This window comes from Myodes glareolus, chromosome 6, assembly GCF_982192425.1.
Source record: "Myodes glareolus chromosome 6, mMyoGla1.1, whole genome shotgun sequence".
Taxonomy (NCBI): domain Eukaryota; kingdom Metazoa; phylum Chordata; class Mammalia; order Rodentia; family Cricetidae; genus Myodes; species Myodes glareolus.
The window spans coordinates 4688361-4708105 of record NC_142031.1 but is presented as its reverse complement, the minus strand read 5'-3'; the positions used below and the strand labels follow the sequence as shown (position 1 = coordinate 4708105).

At 48.0% G+C, this 19745-nt stretch overlaps 1 protein-coding gene across 2 annotated transcripts; it reads left to right on the top strand.

The window, feature by feature from the left end:
• Nucleotides 1-88: 88 nt before the first annotated feature.
• On the top strand, nt 89-19221 carry Nol9 (nucleolar protein 9). 2 transcript variants are annotated; one of them, XM_085690143.2, is made up of 12 exons: nt 89-724; nt 1667-1886; nt 2103-2230; nt 6791-6926; nt 7039-7129; nt 7670-7767; nt 11625-11786; nt 12410-12710; nt 13438-13549; nt 15526-15703; nt 16534-16667; nt 17466-19221. In XM_085690143.2, the coding sequence occupies exons 1-12, from the start codon at nt 104-106 to the stop codon at nt 17592-17594; spliced, it is 2310 nt and encodes a 769-aa protein (XP_085546269.2). In that variant the 5' UTR covers nt 89-103; the 3' UTR covers nt 17595-19221. The 2 variants fall into 2 exon arrangements, with proteins under 2 accessions (XP_085546269.2, XP_085546270.2); XM_085690144.2 differs by having other exon boundaries at nt 218-724; nt 7042-7129.
• Nucleotides 19222-19745: the final 524 nt, after the last annotated feature.

The window sequence follows — 19745 nt, the reverse complement described above, 5'->3', positions numbered from 1 at the left end:
TTCAGCCAGCCAGGGTGGGGTTTTGCATAATGTAAATGGGGCCCTGGATGGGAAAGCCAAGCACGGGCCGCCGGAGCCTAGGCAGGGAGGGCTGCGGTTCCTGATGTGCTGCACAGGCCGGCCGGGAGAGGGCGCCCGCAGCTCAGCACGCCTGGTGCTGGGGGCCGGGCGACGTGATCTCGCGAGATCGTCCGGCCGGAGGCGTTCCGGGCCAAGCATGGCGGACTCCGAGGTGTTGCTCAGGCGAGTTCCGAGCCGCTCCTCTTGGCAGCGGGCTCGCAAGTCCCGGTCCCATCTCCTCCTCAGCCGTCGGGGCCGTCGCCGGTTTGGGGTCCTGACCCGGGGTGAGTTGCGGCGCCTGCGACGGCGGCTGCTGCGGGCCCAGGCTTTGGGCGGCGACTGGAAGCTTGGTGTCACCGCGGGCGCGCACGTGGCGGAAAAGTGTAAGGTCCGGAGCCGCAGCGGGTCCACGCCGGGCACCGGGTCCACGCAGGGCACCGGGTCCACGCCGAGCAACCTACCGTCGCCCCGCCGCCAGCCCACGCCGCGCCGCCAGCCCACGCCGCGCCGCCAGCCCACACCGCGCCGCCAGCCCACGCCACGCCCGCAGTCCACGCCACGCCCAAAGCGCGCGCACAACTTCCCACCCCTGCCTACGAACGTCACCCAACCTGTGCGGGACCTAGGCTCGGGCCGAGTGTTGTTGCTGTTGCCAGCCGAGGAGGTGAGTCCCCCGCGGGGGAGCTTCTGGTGACCGGGCCGTGGTCCTCCTGATGCAGGTCGCATGCAAGTCCATCCTCACTCTCCTGCCCAGGATCTGTAGGCCTGCTGGCTGCGCTGTACTAGCAAACTAATGGGTCGGACTTGTTGGGCACGTAGCTGCCAGCTTCCCTGGTGTCCCAAACCACTAAGCACTCTCAGCTCTCATGGGAGTGACGGTTGGCATCTCTTTCTCGTGTTTATAGGCCGAAAAACAGGGTAGGTCCCTTGCACGGAGTTAGACAGTAGCAAGGCAGGGCCAAGAGTTAAACTCAGGCGGTCTGACACTGGTTAAAGATTGCCCTTCTTATGCCCAGAAGGAGTGAAGCCTCGGGAATCGGAGACGGGTATGCTGTGCGCCTTTGTAAGCCCGGGTTGGTAGAGTTTGTGGGAGCTGCAACGGGGGTATAATGTTTAGAGTTAATTTAAAACCTGCCTGACAGAATTTGGTCACTTAGTACAGTGTAGCCTTGTTTTGGCTTTTTATGTCTGAGTGTTTTTCCTGCATTTCTGTATACCATGTGCGTGCAGTGCCTGCAGAGGATCCTTTGAAACTGAGGTTAAAGGAGCTTGTGAGCCACCACGAGTTTGCTGGGAACCAAACATGGGTGCTCTGGTAGAGCCGCCAGTGCTCTAACTGGTGAGCCACCTTTGCAGCCCCAGTGCTGTGTACTTTGACACTTGGCCATGAGTTTTCACACCAGCCACTCAGAGTGTAGGGAGGGTTAGATCTCCATGAGTCGAAGAACTCAGAGTTCTAGGACAGCCTTGACTACATCATGAGGCCCTGTCTCAAGGGGATAAGAATCATTTTGATAAGTGAATAGCAAGTTAAGATTTTAGAATTTTTCTGACTTTGGTAGCCGTATCTATAATGTCCATAATGGTTTTCTTCTTTCCCTGCTAGGACTTTATTTTCAGTGGGATATGCCGTGTGACTTGCATCTATGGCCAATTGGAAGTCTTTGGCCATATCATCAAACAAGGCCAGCCCGCCCAAGATGTGTTTTCTGCATACACCCATTCTTGCCTGTCCATCAAGGGGATGCTGTACCCAGAACCCGAGAAAAGTGAAAAGGAGGTCAGAAAAGAGATACGGGCTCTGCTCAAGCCGCACATGAAACTGGGTAACTGTACTCTAAGTATTAAAGTACTGCGATTTCCGCTGTTTTCCATCAGAAGTTTTCCGAGACCTTGAAGCGAGTAGGCAGCAGACTCGGGTTGTTCTGCCTCCACCCAGACATAAAAAAGTCACCTCTACTTCACAAGCCTGTAGTTGAGATAACAACCCTTGGAATCTAAATTGTTACTAATTCTCAGGTGGCCTGCTCCTCTCTTTGCAGAAGACAGACACTGGGTGATGCACTTTTTCTCTCCCCTGGCCTCCGTCGTGCTGCTGGAACAGCTGAGGACCCCTGCCATAGACTTTATGAGCTCCTATCAGTGTGCTTCTTACGTCTTCCGGCAGGAGGTAAGGCCCCCGTACTCACTTAGGGCTGCTGGCCCCTTGCACCAGAGCCGTTAGCTGAATTGTTGGGAGCACTTTCAGAATGATCATCCTCTGTCGTGTGTGTGTGTGTGTGTGTGTGTGTGTGGAGGGGGGGAGCACCTCGGGGTGTCAACAGTTAGGAGATTGTCTCTATAGAAAGGTGTATCATGGGTAAAGGCACTTGCTGAACAAGCCCCGAGGATGTGGGTTCCATCCCAGGTGCTGGGTTTTGTCCTCTGGCCCCCACTTGCGCCAGGTGTGGCGTGCACTTACACAGGCACCTATAGAAGGCTCATCATGAACATTTCTCCTCCTCTTCTTCAGTTTCATTGCTCAGCAAAGCCACTTCTTTATCAGCTATGGTAGGACAAGCCTGTAATCCCAGCACTTGGGAGGTATAGTCAGGCGGATAAGAAATTCAAGTTCATCTCCAGCTAGATAGTCATGTGGAGGCCACTCTGAGCTACATGGCACCCTGTCTCCAAAAGAAGAAAAAAAGATATCCAGTTGGAGATGTCAGGTAGGCACTAGAGTATGTGAGTCTGTAATTTGGAGGAGATGGTTGGGCCGTCTTCTGTTGAGAGCCTGCAACAAAGGGTATCCAAGATCACAGATTAGGTGAGAGAGAGACAGAGAGACAGACAGCGTGGGCACATTGATGGAGTTTGAGAGGGGATAGGGTATGAGGTCTGGGCCATGTCATTCGAGAGGAGGTTAAAATAAGGAAGTCACAGAGGAGCCAAGAAATGACCAGGGGTGGAGGCCTTACCAGTCTAAGGTGGTCTAAGAAAGTCACAGATGCAGAATGAGGATCTAGATCAGACTGGTTTCAGTACATTGCTGAGGGACAGCCTCCTGATGGAGTCGGGAGGTGGGGAGAAGGAAGTTGAAGGAAGGCAGTGGCTCCAGGGCTCTGTAGTGAGAGTTCATCATAGTAGATATGGCACCTTGCTTGACCACAGCGGGTGGGAACGCAGGAGGGCTGGAGTGACAGCGCTGCTGCGGAGGGGAAGCTCAGCTGGACTGCCCTTGAGTCCATGATGAATGTGTTGCTTATAAGGCCATGTGGATGTGCTTGCACGCGTGCAAGTGCAGGTGCATGCAGAAGCCAGCAGACACCTTGAGGTTTTATCTGTCTTTTGAAACAGTCTCTGGTTGGCCTGAAGCTTAACAAGGAGGCTGGGTGTCTGTCACAGCCTCCACGTCCATGTCCCAGGTGATAAGATGGTACACACCCACACCCATGAGCGCTCCATGCCTGGGTTCATGCCCAGGGCCTCAAGATTATTGGCTGAACTGTTTTCCCAGCACTTACAAGCAGTTTTTTGTTTTGTTTATTATTATTATTATTATTTGGTTTATTTGTGTGTGTGTGTTTTGCCTGCATGTATGCTTATGCACCACATATATGCCTGGTACCTGAGGAGGTGCTGAGAATCAAATTCTCGTCCTTTGCAAAAAACAGCAAGTATCCTTTTTTTGCTTTTTTTTTAATATTTTTTATTTATTTTGTACACAATATTCTGTCTGCATGTATGCCTGCAGGCCAGAAGAGGGCACCAGACCTCATTACAGATGGTTGTGAGCCACCATGTGATTGCTGGGAATTGAACTGAGGACCTTTGGAAGAACAGGCAATGCTCTTAACCACTGAGCCATCTCTCCAGCCCTTGCTTTTTTGTTTTTTGAGACAGAGTTTCTCTGTGTAGCCCTAGCTGTCCTGGAACTTGCTCTGTTGACTAGACTGGCCTCAGAGATCTGCTTACCTCTGCTTCCCCAGTGCTGGATTTAAAGGCTGCACCAACCCCTGGCGAGGCTTCCTCTCTAAAATGACTCTCGCTCTCATCAAGGTGACGTAAACACCGACTAGCGCAGCTGTCCCCTTGTCAGTTTGACATCAGCACACACGGGTTATTAAGCCGTAACCTTCCCTGTCCGTCCCTAAGATCTCATATTAATGCCAACATCACAATGTGTGTCATTCCAATTTGGGTTTGTTTTGTTTGTCTCGTTTTTTTTTTTAAGACAGGGTTTCTCTGTGTAAGCCTTGGCTGTTCTGAATCTTGCTCTGTAGATCAGGCTGGCCTCAAACTCATTAAGGAAGATCTCTTACGAGTTTGAGGGTAGCCTGGCCTGTGTTGGACATCTTGGACTTCAGAGACCCTGTTTCAAAACAAACCAAATAAATGCTATGGCACCACCCCTCCTGGCTTGGCATTTTATTCTATAATCACCAGAAGACAAATAGGTGAGGGACAAGAGCAAGCAAAGAGTTCTTTCATAGTTCCTTACCACTGGGAGAGGGAACCAAGACATTCCTGATGTGGGCAGGCCTAGAAGCTGCTATGCAAAGGGAAATGAGGGTGGTCGGGGCATGGATGTGCTTTTGTGATTATTGTTTCAGTATTTAATTATGTGGGTATACTCACATGTGTGCCAAGTTTCTTGAAGACCAGAGGTCTGAAGTTAGAGCTCTGGAGCTGAAGTTACAGGAGGTTGTAAACCAGGCAGCATGGGTGAGAACATCTGCCTTCTGAAAGAGCCCCTAGTCCTCTTAACCTCTTGGCTATCTCTCCACACCCCGCCCCCATCCCTTTTTTGGTTTTTTTGGTTTTGGTTTTGGTTTTTTTTTTTTTTTTTTTGAGGCCCAGTGTTACTGTGTAGCCCAGATGGCTTCAACCTTGTATTCCTCTTGCCTGTGGAGTTCTGGGATTGCAGACAAATGCTACTGTGGTGGATCGTGTGGTTACTTTTTTTTTTTTTTAAATATTTATTTATTTATTATGTATACAATATTCTGTCTGTGTGTATGCGTGCAGGCCAGAAGAGGGCACCAGACCCCATTACAGATGGTTGTGAGCTACCATGTGGTTGCTGGGAATTGAACTCAGGACCTTTGGAATAGGAGGCACTGTTCTTAACCTTTGAGCCATCTCTCCAGTCCCCTCGTGTGGTTACTTTTATTATTTATTTATTTTGTTTTTCAGGGCAGGGTTTCTCTGTGTAACAGTCCTGGCTGTCTTGGATCTTCCTCTGTAGATCAGGCTGACCTCGAACTCAGAGTTTGAGTTCTGTTTCTGCCTCCGGCTTTTATCAATGTGGTTTATATTATTTTTTACTTATTTATGTGGGGGGGGTTGCCTGTGTGTCAGTGTACATACACACGCATGTGGAGGTCAGAACGTGATAAGGATTTCTTCCTCAATTGGTTTGCACTTATTCATTGTACACAGTTTCCTGCTGAGCCTGGGCCCACCGGTTGCAGCTAGTCAGACAATCAGCTTCCCCAGGCTCCCCTTTCTCTGTCTCCCAGGGACTGGAATCACAGGCAACCCTTATACCTCCCTAGTTTTTGCATCAGTGCTGGGGATTTGAACTCTGGTCCTCAAAACCAGAGTTTTATCCACTGAGTCATCTCCTTAGCCCTCACGTGAGTGAGTTCTGAAGACTTTTGGTTTGGTTTGGTTTGGTTTTTGGTTTTTTGAGGCAGGATTTCTCTGTAGCTTTGGAGCCTGTCCTGGAACTAGTTTTTGTAGATTAGGTTGGCCTCGAACTCATAGAGATCTGCCTGCTTCTGCCTCCCGAGAGTTGGGATTAAAGGCGTGCACCACCACCGCCCGGCTCTGAAGAGTTTTTGTACTCATTTATATCTGTGTATACCCCTTATTTTTAATAGGCTAGACGATGGCTTCCAATTTCCCAGAGGTGAAGTTAATAGGTGACTGTGAGCTGTCTGACATGAGTGCGAGGGACCAAACTCTGGTCTTCTACGAGAACAGTAATTACTCTTAGCCTCTGAACCATCTCTTCAGCTCTGGGCCTCCATTTTTATCCCTCACAGGCAGGAATGCCCTCTGTGATGTAGACTGCCTGAGGATGTGGTGGGTGCTTTCTTCTGTGTGGTGGACGCTTTCCTTCCGAACCTCCCCACGGCAGCTAGCACGAGCCTTTGTAGGGCCCTTATGCTTCCTGAGGACCCTGGTGGAGACTGAGCACAGTCGCCTTTGCCTCTTCAGCTCCATTTGCATGTCCTGTGTCCTGTTTTGTGTTTCGTAGATGGCCTTGACTTTATTTCAGATCAACCAATCTGTCCTCCCGCGGTGGCCTCTGTTGCACTTTCCTTACATTTTAATCCCTTTCTTTTCTCCAGAGGCAGCGGCAGCCTGAGAGTGGGTATGTGCAGTGCAGAGACATGTGCTTCAGAGAGAGTAGGCAGGCCCGGCTGATGGGCTGCACGTTAGCGTACTGAGAGAAAGGAACCAATTTTTGTTTTGTTTTGTAACTCACAACTGTATGTTGATGCTGGGCGGTGGTGATGCACACCTTTAATCCCAGCACTTGGGAGACGGGCAGGTAGATTTCTGTGACTTTGAGGCCAGCCTGGTCTACAGAGCAATATTCATGACAGGCTCCAAAACTACAGAGAGAAACCCTGTCTCAAAAAGCAGAAACAACTATATGCTGCTTATTAATTTAGAAACAAGCAAATGTATATTTTTAAGGAAACTTTCCTTAGGGTTTGAATGAATTGTTGTATTTCAGCATTATCCTACGCGGATTAACGCTGAGTTTATAGCTTTGAAGACGATTGGTCTCAGAAGACAGCGGAAGAGGGCAGGCATCTACTTGAGTGACAGTGCCCATTGTGCCCTGGAGGAGCTCGTCAGTGTGTCCTGTGGTGAGCATCCCCTTCCATCAGTCTCCTGTTCCCCAGAGCCTTGGGCACTGCGTAGCTACAGTCCTAAGGACTGACCGGCACTAGGGCTCACTGTTTGTTTTACCTGCAAAAGTAGATGGCTGCCCTGTCATCCTGTTGTGTGGCGCCTGTGACGCGGGAAAGTCCACGTTCAGTAGAATACTGATTAACCAGTTACTGAACAGGTAAGCCTGCTTGTGTTTTCATTCGGTCATCCAGGCATGAAGTTCAAACACAGAGACTTGGTTTTTGTTTGATCCTCTGAGGCACAGTCTCACTCTCTAGACCAGTCTGGCCTTGGATTCTTGGTGATTCTCTTGCCTCAGTCTCCCCAGTGCTATGATTACAAGTATAAGCCACCATGTCCAACTTGGTGGAGACACTGGGGGTGGGATTGTGTTTGGCTCTGTATGCTGTGGACTGGGCAGTGGCACCCTTCATGTGGTGACGGTGCTTGCATACTGACTCTGATCTGTAGAAGAGGGGGTGCTTGGACTTGATCTAAACTGGCCCAGATGTAATCTCTAAGCCCAGAACTGAGCTGTTATGTTTTTGCAATAACCTTGCCTGTTGTGAGTGGGATGGGGCCTTGCCTGTACTGTGGCTCTTAGTGTCTGGAGCGTGACAGCTACAAGGCTGCTGGGGTGACAATGTTCATGCAGCACAGAGTCATTGCCACAGAGGACAGCTGCCTGAGACTCGTCTTTCTCTTTGCCGATTTCCAGCCTCCCCGGGGTTGACTACCTGGAATGTGATCCCGGGCAGACGGAGTTCACGCCTCCTGGCTGCATTGCTTTACTTACCATTACAGAACCGCTGCTGGGTAAGTATCGCGTGTGTTACATGTCTTGGGCTTACAAGGTTTGAAAGGAATCACATTTACAGAATTCTGTGCAAAGTGAAGCTTTCATAGCAAACTTAAGTGCTTATTTTAGGAAATGCTTTATGTAAATTTGTTGATATTTTAAGTCATTGGTGTTTTGTCTATGTGAGGGTATCGGATCCTCTGAACCTGGAGTTACAGACAGTGATGAGCTATGTGGGTGCTGAGAATTGAACCTGGGTCCTCTGGAAGAGCAGCCAGCGCTCTTAATTCTGAGCCATGTCTCCAGCACCTGTTTTGTGTAAATTGCAGAGACATCTCACCCCAAAAAACATCTTAGGTGACCTGAGCCCTGGCCCTGTACTATTGAGCCGTGCACGGGTTTGTTCTCTGCAGTCACAGGGACAGCGTACTGTCCTCTTCCTGTTTCAGAATGCATTTTAGAATTATAAAGCACACAGAAGCAATGTACTTATCTTAGCCACACCTGGGTGTATAAATCTGTTTATAATGTTGTGTTTCCCGTTGCTACATCCAGATTTTCTTTGTTATCCCGTAGTGAAGTGCTTCTCTCTTTACAGACCACTTCCACCTCTCAGCTCCTAATTGCTCTCTAGCCCAGTTCTGTCCCTGGGAATGGACCTAGTTAGTCTTGTAGGTGAATCAGTCAGTACTGCATCAGTCTTGTTCACCAGCTTTGAGTTTATGGAATGTGTCAAACTTAATCTCAGACTAAGGGCATGACTTGATGGGTAGAAGACCCGGCCACATAAACCTAATGGTCTGGGACACGGTATAAGGTGGATCTGGTTTCGTGAATCTGCCTGTGACCCCAGCACTGCTATAGCTAGCTGGAAGGCAGAGAGAAGATAGCCAGCTTGCATACATTCATACACACATACAGAGAGGAAAAAAAAGTCACCTTAAGTTTTCTTTGTATGTCTGAGATCATTCCATTACGTATTTGCATCCTGTGTTTTTATCCGTCCAGCTGTTGAGTGTCCTACAGTGAGTGTGGAGATGAGAGAGCAGCTTTGGAGAATTAGTTTTCTCCTTCCACCTTGTTGGGGTGAATTTGGGTCCCTTATTTTTCTGCTGCTTCACTGGTCTGCAGGCTCTTAAGTGGCTCTCGCCTCGCTGCCTCCCTTCTCCCTCAGAGTGCTGTGATGGCAGATGTGTATCCCCAAATTCAGCTGCTCGTGGGTTCTGGGGACTGAAGTTTGGTCATCAGGCTTGCGTGGCCCCGCACCTTTCCCACTTGAGCCCTCCCCACCCCACTGTGGGAGTTCTGGGTTTCTGCTGCTGTCAACAGCGCTGGCATGAGAACAGGGGCAAGTACACCATCAAGACTCTGCATTCAGGTTCATGTGTGCGCCTAGATGTGCGGTTTTAGGTAATGTGATAGTCTCCTGTTGATCTTTTTGAGAATTTACCAGACTTTTACAGTGGCTGTGCCATCTTTTAAGTTGCCACCAGCAGTGTGCAGGGGCATTGATTCTCTTTGATCTTGGCAGTGGTGCTTATTTTGATTACAGACCCCAAGCAAGTGTGCATTTTGTACTTCTGTGACCATAAATTCTGAGTTTCCTCCTCTTGAGTGTTTATATTTCCAGTGCTTGTTGACCACTTGTAAATCTCAAAAGAATGTCTGTTTAAGTCCCTGGAGTTTTTATTCTTTCTTTTTTTGTATTATTTTGTTTTGATATTTCAAGATGGAATTTTTCTGTGTAGACTTGGCTAGCCTGGAACTCACTCTATAGACCAGGCTGGCCTCGAACTCAGAGATCTACCTGCCTTTGCCTTCTAAGTGCTGGGATTAAAGACATGTGCCACTACCACCTTTATCTTGTTTTATTTTGTTTCTTGGTTTGTATACCCCTGGCTGTCTTGGAACTCATAGAGATGCATCTGCCTCTCCCAAGTGCTGGGGTTAAAGGAGTGTGCCACCATTCACATGTTTTGTTTTTCCATTTATTTTACACTCACTTATTTTGAATAGGAGTTGGGTGCAGGTGTCTTGATGTGCATACACGTACATACAGAAATCCAGTGGCAACTTGTAGGAGTCACTTCCTTGTTACGAGTGTTTTCTGTTCTGCTAGCTCCCAAATACTGACTTGGAGATACCTTACTAATCGTGAAAGCTTGGCCATTGGTTTAAACGTGTCCCACTAGCTCTTATAACTAATTAATAACACATTCTTACTAATCTTCGTTCTACCACGTGCCTTTTACCTATCTCCCACTCTGTGTGTCCGACTTGTTCTCTGTCTTAATGTCTCCTGCGAGTCAGATCCATTTTCTGACTTTCTCCTTCTTGGCCAGGAAGTTCCACCTATGTTTCCTGACTAGCTATTGGTCATTTACAGCAGCATGTCTTCGCACATTGTACAAATACTCCACAACAGTTCCTTCTTCCCACGTAGGGAGAACTACACTGGCCATCAGCTCAATGGAAGCACCTTTATCTGATGAGCTGTCATCAGCCTTGACTTTTTATTTGTTTGTTTGTTTATTTATTATTTGGCTTTACATGATAGGCTTTCTCTATGTAGCTTTGCTATCCTAGAACTTGCTCTGTAGACCAGGCTGACCTTGGATTCACAGGGATCTGCCTGTGCTTCCTGAGTAATACTGGGATTAAAGGCATTCTGTACCGCCATCCGGTTTAAGACACCCCCCCCCCCAAGATTTGTTTTTAATTATGTGTATGTGGGGGGAGGGAAGTGTATTCACATGAGTGCTAGTCTCCTTAGAGGTCAGAAGAAGGTGTGAGAGTCTACTGAAGCTGGAGTGAGAGGTGAATGTCAACTGCTTGACATCAATCTCAGGTCCTCTGTCAGAGTAGTGCATGGTCTTGCCACTGAGCCGTCTCTCCAAACCTTGGGGAAATTGGGCTTTTACTGTGTAGCTCTGGCTAGCCTGGAACCTGCTGACCTGGAGCTCAGGTTCAAATGCTTAGCCTCCCAAATTCTGGTATTAAAAATATGATCACAGCCAGATAGTGATGGTGTATGCCTTTGCTCCCAGAACTTGGGAGGCAGAAGCAAGTGGATCTCAGTGAGTTCCAGGACAGCCAAGATTGTTAGACAGAGAAACTCTGTCTCGAAAGTATGTACCACCTCTTAGCAGGAGATTATTAAAGGTTATTAATTGAATTTTTGCTGGGCTTTACAAGCCCTAGAAGGTAGGGGTTCATCGTTGTATCCCAGATACCTGGAATAAATGCAGTCAGGTCAGAAATGATCAGAGTTTACTTACATACATAAAATGGGGAGTGTCTTTGTATTAAGTTGACTTTTTTTTTTTTTTTTTGGTTTTTCGAGACATGGTTTCTCTGTGGCTTTGGAGCCTGTCCTGGAACTAGCACTTGTAGACTAGGCTGGTCTTGAACTCACAGAGATCCGCCTGTCTCTGCCTCCTGAGTGCTGGGATTAAAGACATGCGCCACCATGGTCCAGCTTAAGTTGCCTTCTAAAAACATAATTTGATGCTCTTCTTGGTGGTTTGAACTTTCCTAAGATCTTTGTCAGGGTTGGCAGTGCCACAAAATCCTGCCCACTGTTTTGTGGCCGTTGCATGGTTATGTTTGCTGGGTAGTGATGTACATAGAACCTCCGTAGCAGCAGGTCTCAACCTCAGCGGGTCATGACTCTCACATACCAGATATTTACATTATTATTCATAACAGTAGTAAAATTGGTTATGAAATATCAGCAAAAACGTTATGGTTGTAGATCATCACAACATGAACTGTATTACAGGGTTTCAGCGTTAGGGAGGTTGAGAAGCACTCTGCTGGAGCCTTCTGTATGTGAGACAAGTGCTTGATTCCTGACTGCGGTTTTGTTTTTTAGGACCACCTTACACGCATCCGAGAAAGCCACAGAGGATGGTGTATTATGGAAAGATGACTTGTCAAAATGACTATGAGAATTACATTGAGATGGTGAAGTATGTGTTCAGAGACTACAAGAGAGAGTCCCCACTTATCATCAACACGATGGGCTGGGTGAAAGGTAAGCCTGTATACATGTGATGCAGTGTAAGCAGCTACCATGAGTGCTGTACAGGTGCACATTTACGGGGTTCCCTGTGCTGTTTCCATACATGTGCGCTGTAGTGTTCAAATGAGGGTCAGCATAGGCCATTCCCCCTATGTAACTGAGGGCAGCCTTGAACTCCTAAACGTACCACCTCCCCAATGTAGGATTATAGGCATCACTGTTTATTTTATGTGGTGCTGAGGGAATGAATATTCCACCAAGTAAGCCAGAGCTCTGGTTTCTGGTCTTTTGAGTTGTTGATTATTTTTTAATCAATTGACTGATTTTTGCTTGACTGTTTTGTCCAGACATTGTGCACAGTGCCCTTGGAAGCCAGAAGTGGGTGTCAGATCTTCTCAGGTGTGCACACGCTGCCTGGCCATGTCTTTCTTGGTCTTCTTTTTGTTTGTTTTTGGTTTTGTTTTTTTTCAGAGGCAAAGTTAACCTATGTAACAATCCTGGCTGTTCTGGAACTCGCTCTGTTAGACCTCAAACTCACAGAGATCTGCCTGCCTCTGCCTCCCGAGTGCTGCACCACACCAGACCCAAGCCTTTGGTGCTTACTACACCGTGCTCTGCTCTCTCTTCCACCACAGATGATGGACTGCTGCTGCTTGTTGACCTGATCCGCTTGTTGTCTCCCAACTACGTCCTTCAGTTGTATTCTGGCCGGGGTCCTACAATGCCCTCTCTGACTTCAGAGTATGTAGAGCTCACAGACGGCCTGTATACAAAAAGCAAGATCAAGAGACATCGAGGGTTTGAAATTGAAGAATTTGGAGACAGTTCGGATTTTACTGAAGAAGAGAAAGATTCCAGTTCAGTTCCAGTCTTCCCTGGACATAAGCTGATGTTTGTTTACACAGAATTTCCGTGGAGAAAAAATGAGAAAAATAGGTAAGTAAAGTGTCACTTGGGTAAAGAGTGAAGCTTAGCTGGGCAGTGGTGGCGCACGCCTTTAATCCCAGCACTCAGGAGGCAGAGGCAGGCCGACGTCTGTGAGTTCGAGACCAGCCTGGTCTACAAGAGTTAGTTCCAGGACAGGCTCCAAAGCCACAGAGAAACGCTGTTTCGAAAACCCCCCCCAAAAAAAAAAAAAAAAAGAATGAAGCTTCCTGAAGTGGGCCGGGCATGGCATGCTCACTTGTGTAGAGAGCTGGTCATGGTGACTCTTTTCTATCATTCTTGCACCTCAGAGGCCGAGTGGGACATCATGAGTTCAAGGCCAGTCTACTGTGAAACCCTGTAAACAACAACAAAAAAAAGAGAATCCTTAAGATTTTTCAAGGGTGCCACTGATGTACATTTAAAAGAGAATGGTTCCTGTTAGGAGCTTGGAGATGGAGCTTCCCGTGCCAGTGGCCAGGGTTTCCTGGAGGACTATGTCAAGAGAGGGTTGTGGGTGGAGACCTTGGGGGCGGGGGAGTGTGTGTGTCTTATTTGCCATTAGACCAGGGTACGTGCTGGCAGTAACACAACCACATCTCCAGCCCGAGGGTTTAGGGATATCTTGAAAGAGCAAGGTCTAGTGTGCTACCTTGCTAATGGTTGAGATGCTGTTCGCGTCTGCCCCCAAGCAGGTGTGGTATATTCTCTATTTACCTTGTTGTGCTCTACTTTTCAGGGCCAAATTCAACACAATTTTTCGAGATCTGGCGGTGTTGGGCTACCTTAGCCAGCTGATGCCTCCTGTGCCAGGGCCACTTAGTCCTTTGCATAGCCTGACGCCCTATCAGGTAATCAGAGCTGGCGGGAGAAATGGTCTCTTAACTGATAAGGTACTTGAGGCTCAGGTGTCCTGGCTGCTCTGCCTCCTCCTGTATATTGCTTCCCTAATTCTCAAAACAGCCCTGTGATTTCAGTTCTGATATTATTCCCATTTTTCAAATGGGAAAACTAAGGAATGATGAGGCTGGGTTACCTGGCAGAAGATGGAGAGCTGACATTTGGTCGTTGGCTGGCAACCTTAGTATGTGGCATGGACTGTAGTTTGATGTCAGCTGATCTGGTGACGTCCTCACATTTACACTTTCCACCTGCACCGTGGCAGTGCCGGACGTCTCAGGATGCTGCAGAGCTCCATGGGCCTCCTGAGCACCTTGTGATTCCTGTCGGGTACCAGCACCAAAGTGTTTTCAACATCCAGTCCAGGCTGCTTTGGGAGCTCAGTGGTTGGGGTCTCTGGTGATGGAGATGGTGACGGTGGCAGCAGTGCTTGTTTGCTGTGGGCCCAACACAGAGACTCACTCTTAATTATAAATACTCAATAGTATTAGGCCTAGGCTTGTCTGCAGCTGGCTTACAACTTAAATTAACCCATTTTTTTGTTTGTTTGTTTGTTTGTTTTTTAATCTATGTGCTGCCCTGAGGCTTGTTTACTTCCTCTATGAGCCTCCCGAGTTGTTTCTTCCCCTTCTGACTTGTAACTTCTTAGACTCCGCCCTCCTCCTCCCCAGCTTTCTCTCTGCCCTAAAAATCCTAGCTATCAGGCAGTCATCTTTTTTAACCATGAGAGCAACACATCTTTACAGTGTACAGAAGGATTATTCCACAGGACTGTGTTGACACTCAGCCCAAGCTTCATACGCGTGTGCACTCACACACATCCTTTATGTATGTGCACACACATGCACACACTGTCTCATTGACTTTGCTGTGATACCATGACCAAGACAGCTTTTTTTGAGCTTATGTGGGAGTTTTATTGAGATATAGGGAATGGAGAGAGGAATAAGAAGTAAAGACCATCCTACCTCTTCAGAGGAGCAGCAGGAAAGAGCCCAAAGCAACTTATAAAAGAAAGAGGTTAGCAGTGGTAGTGCATGCCTTTAATCCCAGCACTCGGGAGGCAGAGGCAGGCGGATCTCTGTGACTTCGAGGCCAGCCTGGTCTACAGAGTGAGTGCCAGGACAGGCACTCACTCTGTGTGTTTACCAGCAAAACACAGCTGGTAAAAACTCCAAAGACCCAGAAGAAAAGCTGGGCTAAGACTGGAATGGCAGACCTGACTGTCATTTTCTCGGTCGCGGCCAATACCTACTGTGATGTCCCATCAGCTGCAGCCTTAGCTCACTGGAATCTCTGGACTTATCATCCTCACTTTACATAGCCATAGATCTGTGACTTTCTAACCTGATGCCTGAACACCTTTCCCCTCATCAGGCAGTCTATAAGGAAAGGCCCTGGGAGCCTACAAGTTGACGCCAGTGCTCGTGCTCTTGTCCCCTGGTTTGGTTTTGTTTTCAAGTTGAGGGGAGACAGGAATGAAGATCACATTTATAGAGGAATGGGAAGGAGAGAACTATGTCACCCATGCTGCCTTGACCTTCTTGCCCTCTTGCTTCTGCTTGCCATATGCTGTGAGAATAGGCATTGGCCACCACACCCCGTCTTTGACTATGCTAGGGATCAAGCCTGGGCCTCTGCATTTTGGGCCAGGACTCCAGCAACCAAGCCATCCTGATTTGTGTTCTCAAAATCCAGATTTTTGTCTGGGTATGATGGCCCAAGCCTGTAATCCCAGCACTGGGATGCAATAGACAAGAGGATCCCTGGACTTGGTCAGTCCAGCCAAATCAGCAAGCTTTAGGTTCGATGAGATACCCTTCTTCTCAAAAAATAAGGTGAAGCTTTATGTGGTGGCCTGTTGGATCTCTACTTTGAGGCAACCTAGGCTACATAGGGAGATGAGCATTTGTGATTTCTTCTCCAGGTCCCCTTCAATGCAGTTGCTGTCCGGATCACTCACGCTGATGTTGCCCCTGCCCACATACTGTACGCCATAAATGCCAGCTGGGTTGGGCTTTGCAGGATACAGGAGGACATGAAAGGATACACTCGGGGTCCCATCCTGCTTGCCCAGACCCCCATATGTGACTGTTTGGGCTTTGGTGAGTTGAGAGTAAATGCTGTCTGTTTGACTGTACACAACTGGTATTGACCTGTACACAGGATTGAGAAAAGCCTGTGGCTAAGGAAATGAATGTCTTTTCTGTGTAGACACCTCAGCGTTGACACGCTGCCTGCATCGCACTACCCAAGGTCTTCGCCTACTTTGGTTCCTCACAACTCAACAGGCAAATGTTCAAATTTTTTGTACTCTCTTAAAATTTATTTTATTTTAGCTGGACATGGTTGCTCACTCCAGGAGACATTGGTAAGTGGTTCTCTGTGAGCCCAAGGACAGCCTTATCAAGTTCCTGGACAACAAGGGCATGTCTCAAAAAAGATTGATTGATTTCATTTTTAATTTTGTGGATTATGTTGGTATGTGCACATGAGTGCAGATGTCCCTGGAGACCAGAGATGTTGGGTGCTGGGTTCCTGGAGCTGGAGGTACAGCTGCCTCAAATTGGTGCTGGGAACTGAACTTGGGTCCTGCGGAAGAGCAGCAACCACCCTTAAGCCTGCTGAGCGATCTCAGTAATCCTCAATTGCTCTTTGTATTCTGAAAGCAAAAAGCTAGAAATTAAAACACCTTAATTTATTCCATGTGCGCACCACCGGCCTGGTACTCTCAGAGGCCAGAAGGGGGCGTCAGATCCCATGGAGTGGAATTGTGAGCCACTGGATGGATTCTGGGAAAGGCACCTGGGTCCTTCACAAGAGCAACAAGTGTTCTTTCCTGCTGAGCTGTCTCTTCTGCCCCACATAAACTCTTAATGTCAGGATCAAGCTGTGAGATGCCTGCAGTGTGGCTGATGCTGCTCTGTGTCTCCAGGCATCTGCAGAGGCATTGACATGGACCAGCGGATGTACCACATCATCACCCCTCTTCCTCCAGAAGAGCTGAAAGCTGTGAACTGTCTGCTGATTGGTTCCATTTCCATTCCACACTGTATTATCAAGAACCAGGTGAGCCCACATGGGAGTGTCCTGCGGGGAAACCCGGGCAGGTGGAAATGAGCTGAAGTTGGCTGCAGTCAATGCAACAGGTGCTTTATCTGGGAGACAGACATAAGATGGGGTATTGGGTGCCTCGGAAGGTTCAAGTCAGGATCCCAGTGTAGAGCCAATAATAGGGAAGGATGCGGAAAGCATAGATACCTCCTTAGGACTACCCTCCTATTATGGACGTGGACAGTCTTTTTCTTTTTTCCTTCCTACCAGGTGAATACACACACACACACACATTTAAATTTAAGAAAATAAAAGTCCAGCTGGGGAGTGGTAGCACACACCTTTAATCCCAGCACTCAGATGGATCTCTGTGAGTTCAAGGCCAGCCTAGTCTACAAGAGCTAGTTCTAGGACAGGCTCCAAAGCTACTGCGAAACTCTTGTCTCGAAATTTTTTTTTAGTTATTTATTTATTATGTATACAATATTCTGTGTGTATGTATGCAGGCCAGAAGAGGGCACCAGACCTCACCTCAGATGGTTGTGAGCCACCATGTGGTTGCCGGGAATTGAACTCAGGACCTTTGGAAAAGCAGGCAATGCTCTTAACCACTGAGCCATTTCTCCAGCCCCCTCGAAAAATTTTTTAAAAATAAAAAAAGTAAAAGCCCTTTGAATATCATCCTAAGTGTCTGACGCCCCAGAGACCTGCTGCCCAGCTGCCTTCATACTGGCTTCCAGCTGGGAGACTCCTTCTGCTCCTCGAGGGTGTCTGGACAGGTCTCAATGCTGTTTCTTTGTGTTTCCATTTCAGCCGGGACCTGAAGGGACAATTCCTTACATCACCACAGCTTATAATTTTAAACTTCCTGGAGCATCGGAGAAAATTGGAGAAAGAGAATTTGAACATGTAGGGTACAGATTCTACAAAAAGGGAAAGTAGAGCCTTGGTACAGGCGGAGACTTTCTGCCTGCTCAGAGTCGGCAGGTCGGTGAGGCTTTGTGACTGTGAACAGCGCCCTCGTGTCCAGTGAGGTTCATGGAACTGGACAACCGTGCTGCATAGTAAATAGCTCAAGACTCCATTTTTCATTTTCTCGCTAAGACATGGTCTCCATCATCCAAGTGTGGCGTTACAGTTCTGTGTCACCACATCCAGCTTTCAGAGTTTTCTCTTAAGCTGTTTGATCTCAAACTTGGCCTGGACTGCTTTCTGACTGACTGTCTGGCTGAGTGGAATGTTTCCTGACGAGCTGTAGAGAGTGAGGAAAGCTGTGTCTCATCACCAGACCAGAAGAGCACAGCCCTCTCAGTTCACCAAGGACCTGACCATGGCAATCGAGATAAAATTGGGGAATCCCGGATCACAAAAATGTGCCGAGAAATGAGCAGCAGGCTGACCCCCCCAGTCCTCAGGCCAGTGCGCAGGTGCCGGGGTCTGAGCAGGCTGGATGGGCATGAGTGAGAGGCTTACTTTGAGCCACCTGGACCTTACCAGTTAGGCGAGCTGGACTCAAATGCCTGGTCCTTGAATGCCATTGAATCCCCCAATCGTGCAGTCGAGTGGTAGAGGGTTGTATTTGCTCTGTTACTTTCTCTGCCATTTTAATCATGAGACTTTCTATTGAAGAAGTCGCTCTGACATCCAGAAAGCCTCCAGATGGTTCCGTACGTCTGGGTGTGCTCTGACTGACTCCTCTGTTGAGGCGGGACACACTGCCCCGGGTCCACCAGCCTGTGAACAGACACCTTGTGCCTGACTTGGGCAAACCTTTGCTGCAGTGCTTTCTTCTAGGGACCTGGAGGCCACTGCCAGCGCCATTTTTTTCCCTAGCGTATTTTGTAATTAGAAGTGACTGGGTCAGGTTATTTTTGTGGATGAAAAATAATCAGACCACTGAGGAACTTCTTGAGTTGTCGTGACTGACATCAGAATTTCTTCACCTTCTAGTAGGATCATGTTCGAAGACCATTCCAGCCTGGGAAAGGGTTAATGATGTTTATGTTCACGCATACTATTGATTATCAATGTCTTGTCTGTGACCATACCACCCTGAGTGTGCCTGGTCTTGTCTGCTTGGACCCCATCTTTGACCTTGGCATTTGAAAAACCTATTAGGAAGCCGGGCAAGTGGTAGAGCATACCTCTAATCCCAGCACTTGGGAGGCAAAGACCAGAGGATCTCTGAGTTCAAGACCAGCCTGGTCTACAGAGTGAGTTCCAGGACAGCCAGGGCTACACAGACAAAAAGCCTGTCTCAAAAAACGAAAGAAAAAGAAAGAAAAACCCATTAGGAGACAGAACTGCAGCAGCCTGGTTGGTCTGAAACCCTCTAGACCATTTAAGGACTCACTAATTAGCTGTCCCTTATTTATATCTAGCTTTAGCTTGTGTTGTGTCTTTCTGTTTGGTGGGGAGGGGGATCGTCTCACGTTGCCCAAGCAAGTGCACTCCATTGCTTCTCGTTTCTGAGGTGGCAGATGTGCACAGCCTTAGCCTTGCACCGTCTCTCTTCCGCGCCCTCCCCAGGTCTTCCTGTCTTCACAAGAATAAAGACCCTGAAATGTAAGTCTCCAGTTTGTGTTTTCCATAAAGATGCTTTCAGCTGACCTTCACTTATGGGTCCCTACCAGTAGAGACCTGGTATCAGTAGTAGAGGGAGCTTTGGGCATTGGGCAGGTGGCTGTGAGGAGTGGTCATTTGGAACTTCTCTGGGGAGAGGTCTTGCTTTGGAACCCTGGCCTTGGTAAGACCTGCAACAGTGTCCATGTGATTGTGGTATCAGGGCATTTGGGGCAAGGAAGAGATTGGACTCTCTGTGCCATCTTTTTGGGGTTTTGTTTCCGTTTTGAGCCAGGATCTTGTTATGAACAGGCTGACCTCATGTATGATCCTTCTGCCTCAGTTTCCCAAGTGCTGGGATCACAGGTGTATTTGATATGTGAAGTTTCTGTTTACATGGTCTGTTCTGGTCCCCTGGAATCTTAGGAATGTGGTGTACAAGTTACATACATGAGAACTCCACAGAACCACACAACTACAAACTCCCAAGTTAGTTTTTGTGGCTTCTTAAAATCAGAGTCTAGGAATTAT